Source organism: Vitis riparia, chromosome 15 (genome assembly GCF_004353265.1).
Source record: "Vitis riparia cultivar Riparia Gloire de Montpellier isolate 1030 chromosome 15, EGFV_Vit.rip_1.0, whole genome shotgun sequence".
Lineage (NCBI taxonomy): Eukaryota > Viridiplantae > Streptophyta > Magnoliopsida > Vitales > Vitaceae > Vitis > Vitis riparia.
This window is the reverse complement of record NC_048445.1, coordinates 7,571,119-7,590,687: the sequence shown is the minus strand read 5'-3', so window position 1 is coordinate 7,590,687 and position 19,569 is coordinate 7,571,119. Positions and strand designations below refer to the sequence as shown.

The following is a 19,569-nucleotide window of genomic DNA, read 5'->3' as shown; positions in this document are numbered from 1 at the left end:
TTTCTTAGGAACAACAAAGAAATTTATTAAATGGATACTATGAGATAGAATGAGAAAAATTGAATTTGATTAATTCAACTTATAATACTTTGGAACAATTAGAAAATTACAAAAATGAAACCATTCTTTTTGAACAACAAAGAGCGATTAATCAAGTCCGACAACGGGTTTTGCAACAAGCCTTACAAGGAGCTCTAGGAACTATCAATAGTTGTTTGAACAAGGAATTACATTTACGTACTATCAGTGCTAATATTGGCATGTTTGGGTCGATGAAAAAAATAAGAAATAACTTGTTAGCCCTTTAAAAATAAGAAAAATAAGAAATTAGTAATATTATCCATGAGCGCATGAACAATATAATAAAGAAGTAAAGTAAAGATTGTAAATACTAGTTTCGTACTTCAAGTAAGCGATGGCATTGCTTGATGAAGTAATGGTAGGTGAATTAGTAGCGATGACATTGCTTGATGAAGTAATGGTAGATGAATTAGTAGAATTAGAAGAAAGTACAATAGGCATTGCTTTGAATTTGGAATCAAATAATGTCGGTGACACGACTCAATCCAACAAAATGAGAAATGAAAGAAATAGTTGAAGTGCAATTTTAACTCCTAGAAATTACCACTATATGATCATGAAAAAAAAATTCTCTCGCTCTCCCTATGAGAAAAGTTGAAATAAAGTTCTCTCTTTCTCTTATATTTCTTTTTTATTTTTTATTTTTATAAAAAAAAAGGTTAAGACATTTATATTGTAGAAATAGAATAGTTCTCAAATTTTTGTAGTTTCATTTATGACTTGGCGGTGAAACAACCAATCTAGTTTGGGGCATTTTAGAAGGTAATCCAAAGCCTTATTTCCTTCAAAAAGAGTACCCTAATAGCAAGCCATCCAAGTAACTAGTAATATGCATATTCAAACCATCATATTCATACCAAATCAAGCATAGCAGGCCTAGAATCCAACCCATAACATAAGAAGGCCCTAATCACAGCACTTAAAAATGGTGGATGCTTATTCATTACATACTAAACTTTTCTTATTTATTTATTTATTTATTTTGGTTTATTGATTTGTATTGAATCTCCTCTTTTATTTTTTATTTTTTATTTTTTTGCCTTGGAAGCATTAAGGCATTTTCAGTTGAGGCATGAATAGGCCAATGCTTTCTCCTCCATGAGCTCTTTGGCTGTGGCATCCATCTTTCCTCTTGAAAATTCATCGATCTTCAGCCCTGCCATTGCAATAAACAAATTTCATTTGATATGGCATTGAATTTTATTTCCTACACATGGAAATAGAACTGCAGATGTTCTAGCATAAGATATGGATATTTTCATAATCATGTCTCTTTCATAATCATGTCAATCTCCATGATTTTCATGGCTGGATTCTATGTTCATGGGAGTCATTTCAAATTACCACAAGGTATAGTTTTCGAGCTTTCAGAGTGAGTAAGAGCTTGTTTGGGAGCTTTTGTTAAAAACAGTTCTCTATTTTTCCAAATGGAAATTATTTTCCTGACTTGAAAACAGTTTAGTAACATTTTGATAGAAAACGGTTTTTTAAAAACTTGTTTGGAAACAGAAGGTGTTTTTTAAGAATATATTTTAGTTGTTTTCACTTATATTTTATTGGCTCTTTTAAAAAATAATTATACAAATACGAAGAATTATAGAAAATAAAGCACCATAGATAAAAATTACTTTTAAAAATATTTGGAAACATATAAAATCGAATAAAAACATTCTATGTTTACAAACAAATTTTTATTTGAGAAAAACTGTTTTTAAAAACTATTTTCAATAACTATTTGTGGAGAACATTCCTAAGATTCTCACGGCATCTTACAACTTTTTAACATTTTGTATGACAGAGAGAACTTACCCTGCACAATGGACCACTCCCCTTTCTCACAGGTAACAGGAAAAGAGTAGATGATGCCTGGTTGGATCCCATAAGAACCATCTGAGTACACTCCCATAGAGACCCATGCTCCCTGAGCAAAGCGTGCAGAGGACACCAATCCATGAGCATAAGAAATTTTATGCAGAATAGCAGAAGCTATTAAGGGCAGCAGAAACAAAAGCTATTTTGGAGGAGGAGATTCAACCTTGGGAGTTCCAAGAACCCAATCGCGTATGTGATCACAAGCAGAACTTGCGGCAGATAATGCACTTGATAGTTTCCGAGCTTTGATGATGGCTGCCCCACGCTGCTGCACAGTGGTGATGAACTCGGTGTTTATCCTATGAGAATGCAGGATGGTTAGTACTCCATACAAGTGATAAGCCTTTTTTTTATAATAGAAGAGAACAAGATAAGAGTGGAATCAAGAAGCTACCAATTATCATCAGCAATGAGTTCTCTAACTGGTTTCTCTCCATTGCAGGTGGAGACAGTTGCATGATTGACATCCGGGTATTGAGTTGAAGAATGATTGCCCCAGATGATAGCATTTTTCACATCACCAACATGGACAAACAGCTTCTCCGAGATTTGACCAAGGGCTCTGTTATGGTCAAGTCGAGTAAGGCAGGTAACATTTTTCTCTGGGATTGAAGGAGCGAATTCCTTCAAAATAAGTGCATTGGTGTTTGCTGGGTTAGCAACCACCAGCACCTGTGCAAAGATAGAGCAAAACATGTTCACTTGCTAGGAACAATGTGATCTTTAAATTCTACAGCAGCTAACTTAAAGATCAAGAGGTTTCCTCAAAGCCATTTAACATGATTATATATCAGTTTTCTGCAAGTAAGATCATATATTATGAAGCAAAAACACATGAGCCTTCTTTTGTGATATCCCACTTCGGATAGGGGAAAAGGTTTTTGATACCACATATGTATGGACTCCTCTTAACCTCATGGACTCACCAAAAAAAAGGGAGGTGTGAAAGAAGTGATATCTTGAAGCAACAATGAGATAAAAACAGAAGGCAGTTCTTCTGTTGTCCCGGATTAATGGTATGTTACAGTGGGGAAAAAATAGAATGAGAAATGTTGAAACCAAAATGCTTTTACCAAAGAAAAGAGAACAGTTGGGAATTATTGAGACTGAGACTGAGCAGGGACATGTTCATATATGCTACATTAATACAAACAAAAACCATGACAGAGTGAGGTTGCTGACCATGGATAATTCATTAGTTTTGTATTATGTAGGATCCTACCATATGTTCATCATCGGGAATTGAAAAACAATGCACAAGCAATCCTGAGGACTTTAAATAGGCAAGCCTTACCTTGCAATTTGGAGCAGCATGTTGCTCCAAGGCTGAAGCTTGAGCCTTATAAATTGATACATTTTTCTTCATCACATCCTTCCTTTCCATTCCTTCCTTCCGAGGGAATCCACCAACCATAACTGCAATATTGACATCTTTGCAAGCTTCAATGGCATCTGTGGTAGCAACAACTCCTGGTGAACAAAAACACACCCGAAAAGGTTAACAAAAGCTCAAGATCAACCACTCTTAATGTCAATTAATTACCTAGTTCTCAAACTAAGAAGCATACCTCTGAGAAGAGGAAAGGCAGCATCAATCAGCTCCATTTTCACTCCATTCAGGGCCTCAGCAGCAGGTTCAATATCAAGCATGTGCAGAATGACAGGCTGATCTGGGCCAAGCATGAGCCCTCTAGCAATCATTGGAACAAGAGCATACCCTATTTGCCCTGTGAAATAAGTCCACAATCCAACAATTCAAGGGAATATCCACCAAGTCAAATATATATATATATATACCAAACCACTATTAAGGGAGACAGGAATGGTTTGACAACACCCTTGTATTAATGTGCCATAATCCATGAAGTAAAAGAGAATAAATGAAACATGCCTGCAGCACCAGTAACAAGAACAATAACGGGCTCCTTTTCTACATTAGCGAAGCTCCATATATATCTGATGATCCTCCAAAGCAAATAAACACAAACCAGCACCACAACACTTTTCTGAAGCACTATATCATATTCCATTTCTCAACAGCAATTACACAAACATAACCACTGCAATCCCCCTATATATGCCCATGACCCAACACAAAAAACCACTGCTTTTAATTTCAATCACACGCATACGATTAAACAAAGAAAGAATCCACAGCAACACCACCACAACAACGTGCATGTGTGGAGATACCAACACAAAGCCCACAAGAAAATCCAACTCTTCACCCCGAAGCAAAGAACCCATAAACCCTCTGCCTGGCATCTAGCCTAGAAAGTGAGAAAGTAAATGATTAACTAAAATAAAATTTTGAAAAGCTAGTACATTTGGGTCCTCAACACAACTGGGTTATTAATTTCTTTTGTGAACACAATTCCCAGCAACCAAACACAGAAGTAAAGGTAGAAGGAAGAGTACCAGCAGCCCCGGTGACAAGAACCCTAACTGCATCTTTCGCCATGGTTGCAGAATAGAAGGGGAGAGATTAGTATGAAAATAATTAACTGAACAAAAAATGGGTTGTAAACTATATATATATATATAAGAGAGTGGGAGATGGAGATAAGAAGAAGGGTAGCAGAATCAAAGAGAGACGAAAATCGAGGAAAGAGATAAGGTAGGAGGAGAGATTGAGCTTTTACAGTTGGAAAGAGTCGTCACCCATGCTCCATGCATGAAACCAAGTTGTTTTCTTGCTAATCTTCAGGGTTGACATTGTCCTCCATTTTTTTTTTTTTCCTATATGTAATGTGTATGCTGAAAATCAGTCTAATCTAACTGGATTTGTGCTCTGTTTGGATAAAGAAAATCCAAGGAGAAGAGAAAGTTGAAAGAAATTAAATGAAAATGAGTTCCAAAATAAATGTTGATTTTTTTTAGATTATGTTTAGCATGGGATAATTTTTGCAATGGAGTAACTTTGGAAATTAGTATTTGATGTGTTTATTTTAGGTGTAACGCAAAAAAAACCTTTGAGAATGACCGCACTCAAAACCATATCAGTAACTAAATTATAAGTTATTTTAAAATTTAGAGTACATTTAATAAAAATTTTATCCGGAAATGTTTTGTTTGATAATGTTTTTAATCAAAGTGTTTTTTTTTATAAATTATTTTAGGAGAATTATTTTAATGTTTTTTTAAGAATTATTATAAGTTATTTTCTAAAATTTTAAAATATTTTATAAAATTAGTTGATTTTTCTCTAAAATCGTTTTTTAAATTTGAAAGTGTTTTATTTATTTATTTAGTCTCTCACTAATTTGATAAATTATTACATAAAACTCTTCAAATTATAATGCATAAATCATTAAATTCAATTATCAAAACTTAAACACATATTCAGCATACAAATTATTCTGAAAATACGTTGATAAAAAATAACTCAAACTAATAAACCATATAAAATTATACCCATTAATCACATATAAATTGTAAATAGGTGTAGAACTTGAATGAGTTGCTCTGACCTAACTCGACCAACTTGATGTTTGAATGATAAGTTTAAACAAAAAATTTTGATACTCAAGTTGAAATTGAGTTAAATTTTCTCAACTTGAATTTAATTTAGATTGAGTTCGAACCAAAATTCAAATAATTACTAAAAATCAATTTTACTTTGAACTTGATTTAATGTTTTTATAATATTTATAAAGTTAATTATTATATATAATAATTTTTTATTTATTTTTTAATTATCATATATAAAATTTTAAATAAAACATAAATTTTGAATCAAACAACCAATTAGAATCTAACCTAACGATTCAAATTTAACCTAACCACTATCTTATTACAAATTTATGACATACATAAAAGAGGGGAAAATACGTAGAAAGAGTTATTACAAACTTAAAGGACTTTAATTTAGAGGGCATGTCACACTAGCCCACACTAGTAATAGAAGAAGGAGGCTGGCCATTTGATGTTGTCATCAAGCTCTCATACACCAAACCTGCAATGCCCCCTCCAACCAGGGGTCCGACCCAGTAAACCCACTGCTTCTTCATATCACCCGTTACAAATGCCGGTCCAAATGATCGGGCCGGATTCATTGACCCGCCCGTTAACGGTGCTGTCACCAATATATTCGCCCCGTATATAAACCCGACCGCTATTGGTCCCATGATTCCACGTGGCCCGTTCCTTAGGTCTCGTGCTACAAACACCGCATACACGATTGCAAACGTGGCCAAGGCCTCGATCGCCACGTCAGCTAAACCCGATATTTTGGGATCCGGCCTTGTAGTAGGAATAGCCTGTAATAATCAAATTGCAAATCAATACATAAGTACGTTGCAAAAGATAAAACTATTTTGATCTACCTGGCCCGCCGTGACCAATATTAACGCCACGCATGCAGTAACGGACCCCGATAATTGAGCCATGCAATAACATATGCCAGTCAACCCGCTGACATGGCCTCCAACAACCAATCCATATGTGACAGCTGGATTGACATGGCCATCAGATATATCTCCGGCCAAATACATAGCAACAACCAATGCAAAAGCGTGTGCCACGGCAACAGCCAGAACACCGGTTTCAGCTGAGGTGGCATCTGATGTCATCAGCTTCGCTGCCAACGTGGCAACATTTAAAAAAAAAAACCATTATATTGACTGCCCAACATCATTATAGAACAAATAGAAACAAGAATTACATGACATAAAAAAAAAAATATACTGATTTTTTTTTCAATTTTATTTTAAGTATATCTATAATAATTTTATTAATTTTAAAAACCGTCTACACCAAGCCACAATAAAATAATATTGATTTTCAATTGGAAGGCATTTGCAACGGTAGGAATTCAAAATTTAGAACAATTTTCACTCACCGGCTGAAATTGCAGAGCCGACTCCGAGGAAAACGAAGATGAATGTAGAGATAAACTCGGCAAAATATGATCGGAGAGATGTAGGGCTGAATAATTCCTCGGTGAGATTAAGTAATTCAGAGCCTAATCTTAGTAAAGAAGAGACCTTGATACAATGCATGTCTCATAAATTAATTTCAAGTTCTGAGTATGGGAGAGGATAGAGAGGGAAGATGGAGAAAAGGTGTGTTTTTGTGTTTAGATTCGGTAACTGTCTATAACTGCTCTAAACTGCCAATCGACACGCTTGAGGCTCCGGATTAAGGGCATGTTTGGATGGTCCATGGCAATGATGTCTTTTCGTTGTGATATGAAATGGGGACATTGGAAAATTTTGTCATTATAATGAATTTTATTTAATCATTTTATTGTTTTAATACTCCCTCTCACTAACAAAAACTGCTTGTAAGTAGTTTAGTAAGGGATTAGATACAATAAACTGATATTGTTACCATTAGAAGTTGAATTTGTCCTAAAGTTATTAGGGATGTTTATATGTGGATTGGACCCCCTTTTTTCCTCTGAGCAAGCTTTTGAGGACGGGTAGAACCCGAGCCCATTATGTAAAAAATAAGTTACTTTTCAAAACAAAAAATTGAGAAAATTAGAATTACAAATACAAGATTTTTTTACCCTTTTTTAGTCAATTAATTCTATAATTTTATACAAATTATAAATTATTTTTTAAGGTAATTTTGCATGGTTCTTTAACTAAAAGGATCAAAGTTTCCTCTCAACTAGCAGCTTTTTGATCCTGCAATCAACCCTGTTGAGCCTAAAGAAAGAGAGAGAAGGAAAAAGAGCAGAGAAAACGCAGGGCTTGAAGGTTTTGTGGCGGAGTAGGCGCAGTGGTATTCACTGTCCTCCCTTCTTCACCCATCACAAAGCTATTTCCCACATTCCCAACCTTGTTGCTGTCAATGATTTTGACTCCGAAGTGAGTTTCCACAAATACCCATTTGTTTTTCACGTATTTACACTCATCCAGCACTTACGATCATTTCTCTAGTTGTATCAGGTGCTGGTTGAAGGCGAAGGTTGTTCCAGAACTGCAATTCTTAACAGACCCCATGGTCTCAATGCTCTCAATGCTTCAATGGTGTGCCTTCTCTCCCTTTAAAATCGCCTTTCAGTATTTTATTTTATTTTATTTATTTATTTTGTTTCATATGTGTAATTCTCGAAAACCTGATTGTCGTTCAAACTCTAATTTGGGTGTACAGAGCTGGCAGGAGTTTTGGTAATTTGGATTCAATGTAGCAACTTAAAAATGTATTGCTTAGTTCAAATTGACAACTTTACTGTCCAGGCATTTGTAGTTCTGATGTTTGGTTGACCCCATCAAGGGAAATTTACTTCTTGAGGTTTTTATTTGTGGCCCCAGGGAGCTAGACTGCAAAACCTGTACAAGTCTTGGGAAGAAAATCCTGATATCGGTTTTGTGGTAATGAAGGTAACATCCGTTTCATCTTTTCAGCTATTGGGTCCGTTTGTATGTTAACAGAAGACTTAAGGCATTATCTTGAATTTTTGAAGGGCAGTGGCAGGGCATTTTGTGCTGGTGGAGATATTGTTGGTCTCTATAAGTTAATAAATGAAGGTACTAGATAGATTTGCTTTGCTGTTTGGGTCACATAGCACAATGGTAAACATTCAATCTATTCAGCAATTCCATGGTTGTATAGATTATTTCATTTTTCTCATGAAATTTTGTTTCAAAGAAAGTTAGCTTTGTTCTTTAGTGTGGAACTTATTAAGATGCGTTATAGGGAGAGATGGAATGGGGAAAATATTGCAGATGATAAAAAAAAATAGAATTATTGGATTTGGATTATAATAAATTTTTTACAGACTAATCTCTATCAAGAAGAGGAAAAGGTTCCTCATTGGCCATGTGGCAATAAATGATCTACGATTACATTCTGTAGGTCCATGGTTTTTTCCGCGTCTAGAGGAAAATGGCTAACCTAAATAAGTAGGACTGGGAGCCTTCTGTCATGGGGGTTTTCAGAAGGTCAATCTTTTCCATTTTTGAAGAAGTTATATGATACTACAGAGAGAAAGCTTCACTATCTGCATTTTTTTTTTTTTTTGGTGGTTAGTTTTGCTTTTTACTCTCAAGTTACCCTCTATGAATATTTGGGGTTATCTGACGTATGAAATTTCCTAATTGGGTTTACAAATGATTTAAAATTTTGAAAGCTCTTCAATTGTTAGTAAACTGAGTATTATAGAAGTCTGAGACACTAATGGATTTGATTTACATTGCATATTTTCTTTAGGATTCTTTAACCATGACATTCTTCTCTATGTTTATTTTCCTTTCATTTCCTATTTGGAGAGAAACTGAATGCCAATATATAATTTTGGGTGGATGATCAGGTGTAGGAATGGAACATTTTAGACCATTTAAATGGCAATATGGAATAAAATGGGTCCATGGAATACATTTAATGGTGAATAAAAATTTGCATGTTCCATAGGTTCTATAGAAGAAGAGAACCAAAGGCTTTCCAGCTATATGATGGAAACAGAGCTATTAGGAGAAAACAGATTTCATGAAATCAAATACTAGCACTGGTCACATGGTGCTTGCAAAAGGAGAAACGTAGTTCTTCCTGTTGAATATTTCCATGCACATTTGAGAGATTAAGATCAGGGCACATCTCACTTAGTAGATGTTTAACCCAATAAAATGAATAAATTAAGTGATAACCCTTATCAAGGAGCTTCCCTACTCCCAAAGAGATGGCCTCTAGGAGATAAAAGAACAATAACATAACAAAGAAGAAATATTTGATGGATTGATCCCTCTCCCTCATATATTGCACTTAAAAAATCACTGCAGGGCTCCTAGAAACACCGCAGGCCTGGCCTAATAAAGAGGGAGACTTGGATGATTTACTACTAACCATCCCAAACCCATCCTTGCCCAATAAAGAACTGGACACCAAAGAAGTTGTTCTGTATTCCATCTTCCTATGATTATTATTTCTTTTTCTGATTTTTTCAATTCTTGTCTTTTAGTTTAACCCTGGTAATGCTTTTGTATACTTGACACATGCCAGACTTCAGCTTTTGTCATTCTTTAACAATATGACCTTTTTTCAGAAAAGATTCAATGTACACTCAGATCAAGGATTGAAGCTCAAATGTGTTATCTTTTGTCACCACTATGGAAGTGCTCATTGTTAGTGCACAAAACATGCTGTCCAAACTCTTAGATCTAAGCTTCTTGAAGAATACAAGAGGTTTCTTTTATGAAAAACCTAGAGATTGTATCTACATTCAAAATCAACAATACGATATTTGTTTATTTTTTCTTTCCTTTTAGTTTAGAGCTTGATATTTGTGTAGACATGGGGATTCTCTTGTTTTAATCTTTTACCAAGTACATTTGTTTCTGTCCTTGTTATTTTTCTACTTCACAAGTCATTTCCTTTCAAGGTCAATATATTGTATTCTTTGTGCCCTTGTTACATGGTTGATGCCATGTTTCAACATCTAATTGATATGCAGGTTGCATTGGACCTAATTGCTTAGACATTTTCTTGTGTTTGATGATGTTATTGTAATTTTTTGTTCATTTTAATTAGTGAAACTGAATCTTGTTTTTAAGCAATTTTGTAACCTTTGGTCCACTCTATGCAGGGAGGATAGAGGACTGTAAGGAATGTTTTAGGACAGTATATAGTTTTATATACCTTGTAGGCACATATTTAAAGCCAAATGTGAGTATTCATTATTTTTATAGCATTTGAAAGTTGAAACATGCAGCTGGCTCTACTGTTTGGTGTGCTTTATTTTGCTTTCAATAATTGTTGGTTTGGTATGATCATAGAGATTTTTTCATGAGATCCTTGAAATGTGGGTATCATATATTGACAAGAGAATTACATGCTGGATTTAATGTTTTGTAAGTAGGACTACCTTTTGGCTCTACTACTGGGTTGTGCAACCCAAGGTGGATGATGACTCTGTTGAATCAGTGACATGGTTAAACGTGCCTTTTAAGTCATAAAAAAATTGCTTCATCTTGAAACATCAAAGCAAAGTGAGGGAATAGCACCGTTCTGATATGTGGTTCTGTAGAGCAGTGAGGTGACAGATTGCTGGTAATGGTTGGTGGAAGTGTTATATCTCTAAAGGTTAAAAAACTGAGGTCTGTCTTTCTTTCTTTTCTCATTCTTCTTCTTCCTCTTTGGATGAGTTGGGATAATGGTAAGGAAGAGAGGACAGGTCCCTCCTAAAATATTCATAATTCATTCAGAGTAAAGAATTATAAAAGAATCCACATCTAGATGCTTAAAGAAGAACAATGAAATGTTTGACATATTAATAGAAATATGACAAGAATGTTCTAATACTACAGTGCATGTGTAGCAAAGGAAAGGTTGAATTGGGGCAAGTTGGCACTATACTCTTTTGAAAATGTTCCTTAAGGAGATTAAATCAAAATAAGATAGTTGTTTTACGATTTATGGAATCCCATTAAAGCATGCACATGGATGGTACTGTTTGCGCAATGCTTAACGGTCTATAATTAGATAAATAGGAATTAGTTTATCCCAAATGTCTGCTTTTCTGCATGGCAAAGTGATGGAGTTATGGGCCTTCATTTTTCTCTCCTTGGATTAGGTAGTGATGCAGAAAAGTGTTAGTTCATTTTGGATTGGGGTGTCAAGGGTTGTAATAAAAGAAAGGTTAAGGGTTAAAGAATTTTATTGCATGTGGTGTTTGGTGCATTTCGAGGGTGAGAAATAGAATAATTTTTTAAATTAAGAGACTCCTTCATGAAGCTGAAGTTCATTTGTGGAAGATATCTTATTTTTATTTTTTTGTTTTATGGAGTAGCTTCCTGGGGATAGGGTTATAACTCTCTTTTAGTAAATTCAGTGATGACTTCAAATTGCTACTTCATGCCTTTTAGTGTATGATTGACATGTGCATGGGTGGCTGCCCTTCTTACAACAACAAATTCTTGATTCACCAACAGATGAAGAAAAAAAAAATTGTTGCAAACAACTCTCTTATGTTTTTCTTTGAACTATAATTCATGGTCTAATACTTGAGCGATTCCTTTTGTCCATGTTTTCCCTTTTTCTTTTACTTTTCTTTCTCCTGTACTGTTAAAAAACGAAGCATTAACTTCTGGTTTTCATGATCTTTGCTTTTTTTGTCTTTTGATACATGAATTATTTAGTACAGCTGGGGTCTGATTTTGATTTTTCTGTTTTTTCTTTTGATAGAACGGATAGAGAAATCATTTAGATGGAACTTCTATTTTATCTATTTATCTTAGCTACATTAGTCACCATCATTATACTAATGCATTAAGAACCTGCATTTAGGTGGCAATTTTGGATGGCATTACGATGGGCAGCAGAGCGGGGGTTTCCATTCCTGGGATGTTCCGAGTTGCAACTGATAGAACTGTATGTAACAGGGATAATGTGATGGATATTCCCTTTTAACCTTGTCATTAATGACTGGTCCTGATACCTTGTTATATATATGTGTGTCTGTGTCCTTTTACTATTTTGTTTTTGAAAGTCGTCAATTACCATGCAATTCTTAAACCAGCTTGACATATGTAACCACATTCTTGAGCATGTTTGAGTTGTTTAGTCACGGAGGTAAACTCTTTTCCTTCTATCTTTTGCATGAAATTGAACCTGGAATATCCTCACCTCCACCCCAATCTTTTGCCACCTGGCCAGCCTCAGGGGCTTGTAGTTGAGCTTATATATATATGATTCATATCATCTGGTATTTTAAAGGTAGTTTTCCCATTTTGTCTTGATATTCTAAGGTGTAAACTGTAAGCATTTTGGGGAAGTAAATACTTACAGATGCATAGAAGAATATTATAGAAAATTTTAATAGATAAGAAAGACAAACGATGCCTTGCATTTTATATAACATTCTCACTAAGTTCCCGATGGTAGAGACAGAAGTAGGGAAGATGTTTTGTTTCGTCTGATTGTTAACATCTCAGAGACATACCGGCCATCACCTACACTCCTCATTCTTAACGCAACACTCCTTTGTGCTCCTTAGTAGATCACCACAACTTCATGTTGAGTTTAGTGGATTGATGCACCAGCCCTTGCCTTTCTACTTGAAAGGATTTCTTCAAAGATTTTTGAGAGTTCCAAACACCTGTTAGTTTCATTGGAAGTTAAGTAGTCCTGGATCAATGATTTTGGGCACGATTGCCAACCTAACTATTACATTAACACAAACATCTCACTAATAGTCCTAGACAGCAAAGGCATCATGCTCACCATTTTGTGGCTGATTATGAAAGCTTGTCTTCTTTGTATAGAGACAGAGGGGATACTTTCTTCACCCAATTGATGTGGATAGCAACCTGTCACTCTTCTGTCTATAAAGAGGTATTCCACTGTCTACACATGCATCAGTTGGTTTACCTGACCTGTTACTTAGAACTAAACATTAATCAGATCAATTCTCAAGCTCTTTATCTAATGAAAATAAGGATCTGCAGTAAACCCAACCAAGCCAAACAAAGTAGCTTGCTGGGTTGGTTTGGTTCCCTGTGAACCTATCCTGAGCTGCACTCCAAATCCATGTGGTATGTCTTAATGTGGATTCTTGAACATATTTGATAGCACACTTAATCTAATTTTTTTTCCTAATGAATAATGAGAAAAAACATGTCTTGAAATGATCTCAAGTTGCCTATTTGAAGGCCATAAAAAAAAAGACCAATTCATGTATTATTTTGACAACACAAAAACTCTCTTTTAGAACCACCTTTGCTTTAAATTCTTATTTGCTTGAATGGCGGTTGCATTGTTTCATATTGTACTCCCATTTTTGTACAACATGGCTGTTCATGTGAGTCAATAGGTTTTTGGTTCTTCCATGTCTTTATGCATGGTAAATTTTATATACTCAAGCTGCCAAACAATAGGATCTTCACTATCGCAGTATGGACTTAAAATAATGAAACCAATCATGTTAATATTTTGCTCCATCTTCACAGTGATGCGATGGTGGAAACGATATTCTGTAGTTCCTTTTTCTTTGGAATTTGAATTTACTTCATAGTGCAGAAGTCCAGTTATATCTGTATAATTTCAGGTGTTTGCTACTCCAGAAACTTTGATTGGTTTCCTTACCGATGCTGGGGCTTCCTTTCACCTCTCACATCTACCCAGGTACTGGGGTAAGTTGCTGCTTATGTTTTACTTTGTGATGAAATTTGTTTTGATGGCAACTGGTTCATATTTTGTTTTATCTGGAGATATTGACTGGAAACCCTTTCTATATGCTTCTTGATGGGTCAGTGAGTTGTTTTGGTAGAAAAGAAAAAGAGAAAAAGGAGAAGAAGAGAAAAGATTTCTGGACAGCTCTCTACAGTCCATACCCACCCTGTATTTTATACTTAGTTAATATCTCAATACTCCTTCTGAAGTTGGCGCATGTATATACTACAAACGCCCAACTCACTTAACACGTAGTGAAATGTATGACTTATTACTCCCTTAGGAAGAATATGTGTGAATTAATTACTAGTTTTCATAATGTGCAGATTTGACCAGACATTTTTTTCCTACGCAAGTGTTGATCTGATCCTAACTCAATGTGAATGATCCTATCATGATGAACTGGATTATAAGCTGTGCTAGTTTTGGTTTTATTTTATAATATAAATTCATGGAGAGCTTAGTTTCTATATCCAGTTCATCTTACAGGTATTTAGAGTTCACCTTGGAAAAAATGGATAGCATATGAACCTCCTTGTTATGTAAAAATAATCAATCAAAGGTTGTTTTGGGCCATATCACTTTCTCCTTGACCATTTGGACTGCTAGGGTTGTAGCCCATCTCTGCTTGATGTACATTGTTGGCCCACCATGACCTACAGCTTAGGTTTTTGGATCAAATTGGTAACCTATCATGAATTAAAGTGATTTCAAACCTTGATGGATTATTTGTTGATTAATAAAGCAAAATGCATACATGGACAATGCTTACTGGTTCTGGTTCTAGTGAACTGCAAACAGGGAAAATGCTTGATATCTACTATTTGCTATTCAAATCTAGTTCTTAATGTGAAACTTTATTCTATTTGCAGGGGAATACTTGGCTCTAACGGGAGAGAAACTCAATGAACCAGAGATGATTGCCTGTGGACTTGCTACACACTATGCACCTAGTGCAGTTAGTTCTGTCTGACTTTTTTTCTCTCTTTTCTTTTCTTCCCCTAACTCCCCCCACCCACAACAATTCCCCACCTTTTTTTTTTTTTTTTTTCCTTTTTGTGTTTTCTGTGTCAGGTGACCCTTACTCATGTTGTTTAAAAATAGAAGCTTCCTTTAATTGAAGAAGGGCTAGGGAAATTGGTTACCAATGATCCTTCTGTCATTGAAGCTTCTCTGGAACAATATGGATCCCTGATCTATCCAGATAATAGTGGCATACTTCAGAGGTAAGTACAATTTTTTGTTGTCTTGCTGCCCATCCATCTCAACATCCCTAAAGCATTGTTTGCCTTATGTTCTCTTATAAAAGCTTTTCCTTAATCTGGTAGATCTTCAACAATTACTTTACACTCCACAGGCAATTTTCACTCCATTTTCTTGTTCCAATTTTATGGGCAATATCCTCTTCAATATTCACTTACTTATGAATGGTCCCTTCCAGATAAGAAAGCCGGTATTTCTAGGTATTTATTGGCCACTGAGTTCCATTATTCCCCTTTCTGCTCCTAAATTCACCAAAATTACAGCCCACATTTTCTATTTCCTTGCTTAATTTTTTATTATAAAGCATCCATGGATAATTCCAAATAAAAATTCTACCCTAATTAGACTCATTTTGACTAAGAGCATACCATCAGCAAGTACATCTGGCAACAAATCCCAGGGGACATCTTCCTCAAGTTGCCTGGCTAGTTCATCCATGACCAATACTAAAAGATAGTGGCTTGATGCTGACCTCAATGTTAGCATATTGGGAGTTCTCATATTATTGCGTTATAGGAAATAGGTAGCTAATATGTTGAGTTAATCAGAGAAACTAAATTTAGAAAGCTAGCTTCCTAACTCACAAGGTACGTAACCCTTATAAATTCTAAAAATCTTCTCAGAGCAATTTAACTTCTGAGAGTTTTCAATTTGTCTCTTCAAAAGTGGTACGCCTATTTATAGGCTCCATCATAGGTCTAGTCCTGTTCACTGCAACACATCTCACATTGTAAGCCTGTTCAGCCTGTTCATAATTTCTTTTCAGGATTTGAATAATTTTTGGATATTTTTGTGGTATTGTTGGGCATTTGTGGGGTTGCTTTAATAGTTTTCACTTGGAACTTACCTTGGTTGATCAGGGTACTACTGTCTTTTGGGTCTCAAGAACAACTTGCTATCCCATTTATATTCCATCCTTACAAATTGAATTGAAGTCTCAACTTTCTGTTTGGGGCTTCTAACTTTTCTGCTCATTTCTTTTAGATAGTGATGCTAGTTATCTTATCCTTTGTTCTTTCATTTGTCTAGGATTGAAACACGTGAAAAATGTTTCAGCCGTGGTACAGTTGAAGAAATAATTGATGCTTTTGTAAGCATATCGTTTTTCATTTGCATATTTCAATAATAAGACCTATGTAAATATATTTTTTTAAATGTATATTTTTTTTGGAAATATAAATGATTTAATGTTTATAAAGTATTAAATATGATATTCAAGTCTATTCTTTTTATGGGAGTCCTTTCTAATTTTCCTTAATAATAAGGAAGATTATACTGAAGAAAATTTCAGAGAAGGAAAGAAATGGGATAAAGGAAACCAGAGACTTTAAGCCCACAATATACAAAGGAACTTATTCCTTCTTAGAGACACTTATTTTATCAAGGCAAATCTTCTCATGTCAGAAAGTATATTGGAGATGTTCCAATTTGATGACAAGATAATGTTCCTTTTTTTTCTTTGGTTAATTGGAAGCAAACATTTCATTGCTAAGAAATAATTAGGTACAAGGAAAGGGTGAGAAATCCTCCCCCGTTAATAAAATTACAACATCCTGATCAAAAAACAAGAAAGAGTTTAAAATATAAAATCAAATTCCTCATGGAGGCAGCCCTTGAGGCTTGCTCAGGTGGTACAGGGCTGGGGAGGATTTGAAGGGGGGTTCTGGGTTCAAGTTCCAATGGGGTCAAAAAAATTGCATATATATATATATATATATATATATATGTATAAACTCCACATAGAGGCAGAAAATCCTCCACAAAGGAAGTGTTTTACTTTCATTTTGCTACCGGATCCACCACTTTGTTAGCTTCATGAGGAATCCAAAGAAAAGAGCACTCTGAGGCAATATTACAGATTTGGTGGAGCCCACCTATCTGACTTTTATGAACTTCTTTCTTATTCACCTAGGATATGACTATTTCAGAATCTCCATCTACTAAAATATTGGAGAGATCTTCAGCTTTGGCTAGCTTCAAATCTTCTAGCAAAACTGAAGTCTCAGTGACTTTTGTGAATGCTTGTACTAATGTTCCAACATGGTCTGTAAGCGTTCATCCCATTCCTAGTTGTCTTGGATTACCTGGAGAAATCTATCAACATCCAGTTTAACAAGACCCTCTTCAACAGGAATCCAAATAGGTAGTGTTTCCTTAGATGCCCTAGTAGATTTGCACACTAGGTTCCAAATCTAGCAGTATAATCCTCAAAAGAGTACCCTCAAATGTTGCACAAGCTGATGCCCAGATAGATGAAGAGAAATGGAATTAGTACTGAGTTAAGTACCAACCTAATGCAGATCTCTATAGAAGTTAATAGCATATTTCCAACTTTCTTGAAATAATTTTGCGTTTGTTTCCCCCACCCCCAACCCATTTTGAATAAAGCTTCATTTTCCATTTTTGTTCTTTTCCCCTGATAATCAGTGGGCTTGTGACGTCTTTCCAATTGTTAAGTTCAATCCTGATGTTCATGGAATTTACAGTTGACTAATAGCTTCAACATCCCAGTTTTCTCCTACAACCCAAAGTAGATGACAGTAGAATTTTCCTGAAATTATACCAATGAATCTATACAGAGCTTGTGGTCATGCTTGTGAGACTGCAAGAACCCATGATGCTTGGTGTTCTTCAACTTTAAAAAGACTTTAAGAAACCTCACCCAAAATAGATGAAAATTTGAATTTTCCTGAAATTATGCCATTCAATGCTTTTATGAATGGAGCTTGTGATCATGTCTGAAAATAACTAAATTTGTCAGGAAAGTGAGACTGCAAGAAGTCAAGACCCTTGGTGATATTCAACTTTAAAGACGCTTAAAGAAGCTTCACCATTGAGCTTGAAGGTTTGCCTGAGATCAGTGAGTCCCTTCTACTCATTTTATTTCTGTGTTGGCCCCAGATCACTCTGCTTTGGGTTCTAACACTGCATTGATGGCTGGTTCAGATACGAGAAGGCAGATTTCAAACTCTTGATCAATGCCTTGTCCATGAGTATAGAATGTCTGTTCAAGGATTTTATGGACAGATTTCCAATGACTTTGGTGAGGTACTAAGTTTCTTTATTTCCTAGTGAATATAGAAACTTTCTTGATCTTTTCATTCTATTTATGTCCCTTTTCTTATTAGGGGGTCTGAGCACGAATGGTGGAAAAGGACTATGCACCTAAGGTATCAGTAGTGTACATTATTTTCCAATACGTTGGAGGGTGATGATATTTCCATGGGGGTTGTGACAATCCAATAAAAAGCTCCACTTTTCAATGCCAAAAAATGGTTTTTAATGAGAAAATGCATAAGTTGGGGTTCTCACAATCACTGAATGATCATAATCCTCTGCCACTAGGTTATCAAAACCGTGTTGGTGATATTGCTACGCTGCTTATCATGTGCAATTAGCCATCAAGCAGTTTAGATTGTAAGATTCTTGTCATTTTTATACATGCAGTGGAACCCCCCTAGCTTGGAACAAGTATCCAAGGACATGGTGGATCAGTATTTTTTCACCTATTAGTGAGCTGGAGCCAGAACTAGAGATGTCAACAAGAAAGGAAGAAGCATTTACCTAGATGGCGAAAAAAAAAAAAAAAAAATTGTTATCTGATTTGAGTGACTTGAGAAGCAGGGAAATGTGGATGCAATGACATGATAGCCCGCCCTTTGGGAAACTCGATTATGGTTGCATTACACAGGTTTACTTTGTTCATGCAATGACAAGCTAGAGATTCCTAAAACCAATGTTCTTTTTTTTGTCCCCTGGAAACTCTTCCTATGAGAAGCAATAGAAATTGCCTCAGGAGAAAAACCAAGCAAACACAAGCATCAATAAGGCTTGTTTGGTTGTTGTTTTTGAAAACTGTTCTGGAAAATAGTTTTTGAAAACTGTTCTGGAAAATAGTTTTTGAGAACAGTTTTGTGTTTGAAGAAAAAAAAAATTATATTTGAGAACTGAATTCTGGAAAACAATTTTCGTTTTCAAAAAACAAAAAAAACAAAAACATGTTCGGTTGAGTTAATAAAAAAGTTTTTTAAAATAAGTAAAACAAAAAACATGTTTGAAAGTTTTTTTTTTAATTAATGAAGTGTTTTCTTCTATTAACTTGATATTATAAATATATAAATAATTTTCATATGCACAATTCATTTAAATTTTAAAAAAATTATTTCATTTTGAAATTTTTATACCAATTATAATTTTCTTAAACAAATGAAGATTTTATCACTGTATGTAAGTATATTA

General features: G+C 35.0%; 2 protein-coding genes and 1 pseudogene across 4 annotated transcripts; 1 reads left to right on the top strand and 2 right to left on the bottom strand.

The window, feature by feature from the left end:
* Nucleotides 1-808: 808 nt before the first annotated feature.
* On the bottom strand, nt 809-4,679 carry LOC117931745 (malate dehydrogenase-like). Of its 3 annotated transcripts, XM_034852793.1 has the most exons (8): nt 4,372-4,566; nt 3,845-4,223; nt 3,522-3,680; nt 3,248-3,423; nt 2,348-2,625; nt 2,117-2,252; nt 1,891-2,002; nt 809-1,237 (listed from the first exon to the last, which is right to left on the bottom strand). In XM_034852793.1, the coding sequence occupies exons 2-8, from the start codon at nt 3,981-3,983 to the stop codon at nt 1,143-1,145; spliced, it is 1,095 nt and encodes a 364-aa protein (XP_034708684.1). In that variant the 5' UTR covers nt 3,984-4,223; nt 4,372-4,566; the 3' UTR covers nt 809-1,142. The 3 variants fall into 3 exon arrangements, with proteins under 3 accessions (XP_034708684.1, XP_034708686.1, XP_034708685.1); XM_034852795.1 differs by lacking the exons at nt 3,845-4,223; nt 4,372-4,566 and adding an exon at nt 4,596-4,679; XM_034852794.1 differs by lacking the exon at nt 3,845-4,223 and having other exon boundaries at nt 4,372-4,564.
* Nucleotides 4,680-5,837: 1,158 nt separating this feature from the next.
* On the bottom strand, nt 5,838-6,973 carry LOC117931922 (probable aquaporin TIP2-2). Its single transcript, XM_034852993.1, has 3 exons — nt 6,794-6,973; nt 6,279-6,532; nt 5,838-6,212 (listed from the first exon to the last, which is right to left on the bottom strand). Exons 1-3 carry the CDS (start codon nt 6,951-6,953, stop codon nt 5,838-5,840), a joined length of 789 nt encoding a protein of 262 aa, XP_034708884.1. The 5' UTR covers nt 6,954-6,973.
* A 32-nt stretch (nt 6,974-7,005) lies between these two features.
* On the top strand, nt 7,006-19,141 carry LOC117931921 (annotated as a pseudogene).
* The last annotated feature ends 428 nt before the right edge of the window (nt 19,142-19,569 follow it).

Bases quoted from the DNA above. Each gene is read 5' to 3' on its own strand.
- LOC117931745 (XM_034852793.1), bottom strand. From the start codon at position 3,983: ATGGAATATGATATAGTGCTTCAGAAAAGTGTTGTGGTGCTGGTTTGT. The intron at 2,003-2,116 runs GTTGAATCTCCT...CGCTTTGCTCAG, and splicing joins GGGTTCTTGGAACTCCCAAG to GGAGCATGGGTCTCTATGGG. The intron at 1,238-1,890 runs GTAAGTTCTCTC...TTGCAATGGCAG, and splicing joins GGAGTGGTCCATTGTGCAGG to GGCTGAAGATCGATGAATTT.
- LOC117931922 (XM_034852993.1), bottom strand. From the start codon at position 6,953: ATGCATTGTATCAAGGTCTCTTCTTTACTAAGATTAGGCTCTGAATTA. The intron at 6,533-6,793 runs GTGAGTGAAAAT...CCACGTTGGCAG, and splicing joins CGGCTCTGCAATTTCAGCCG to CGAAGCTGATGACATCAGAT. The intron at 6,213-6,278 runs GTAGATCAAAAT...TGATTATTACAG, and splicing joins TATTGGTCACGGCGGGCCAG to GCTATTCCTACTACAAGGCC.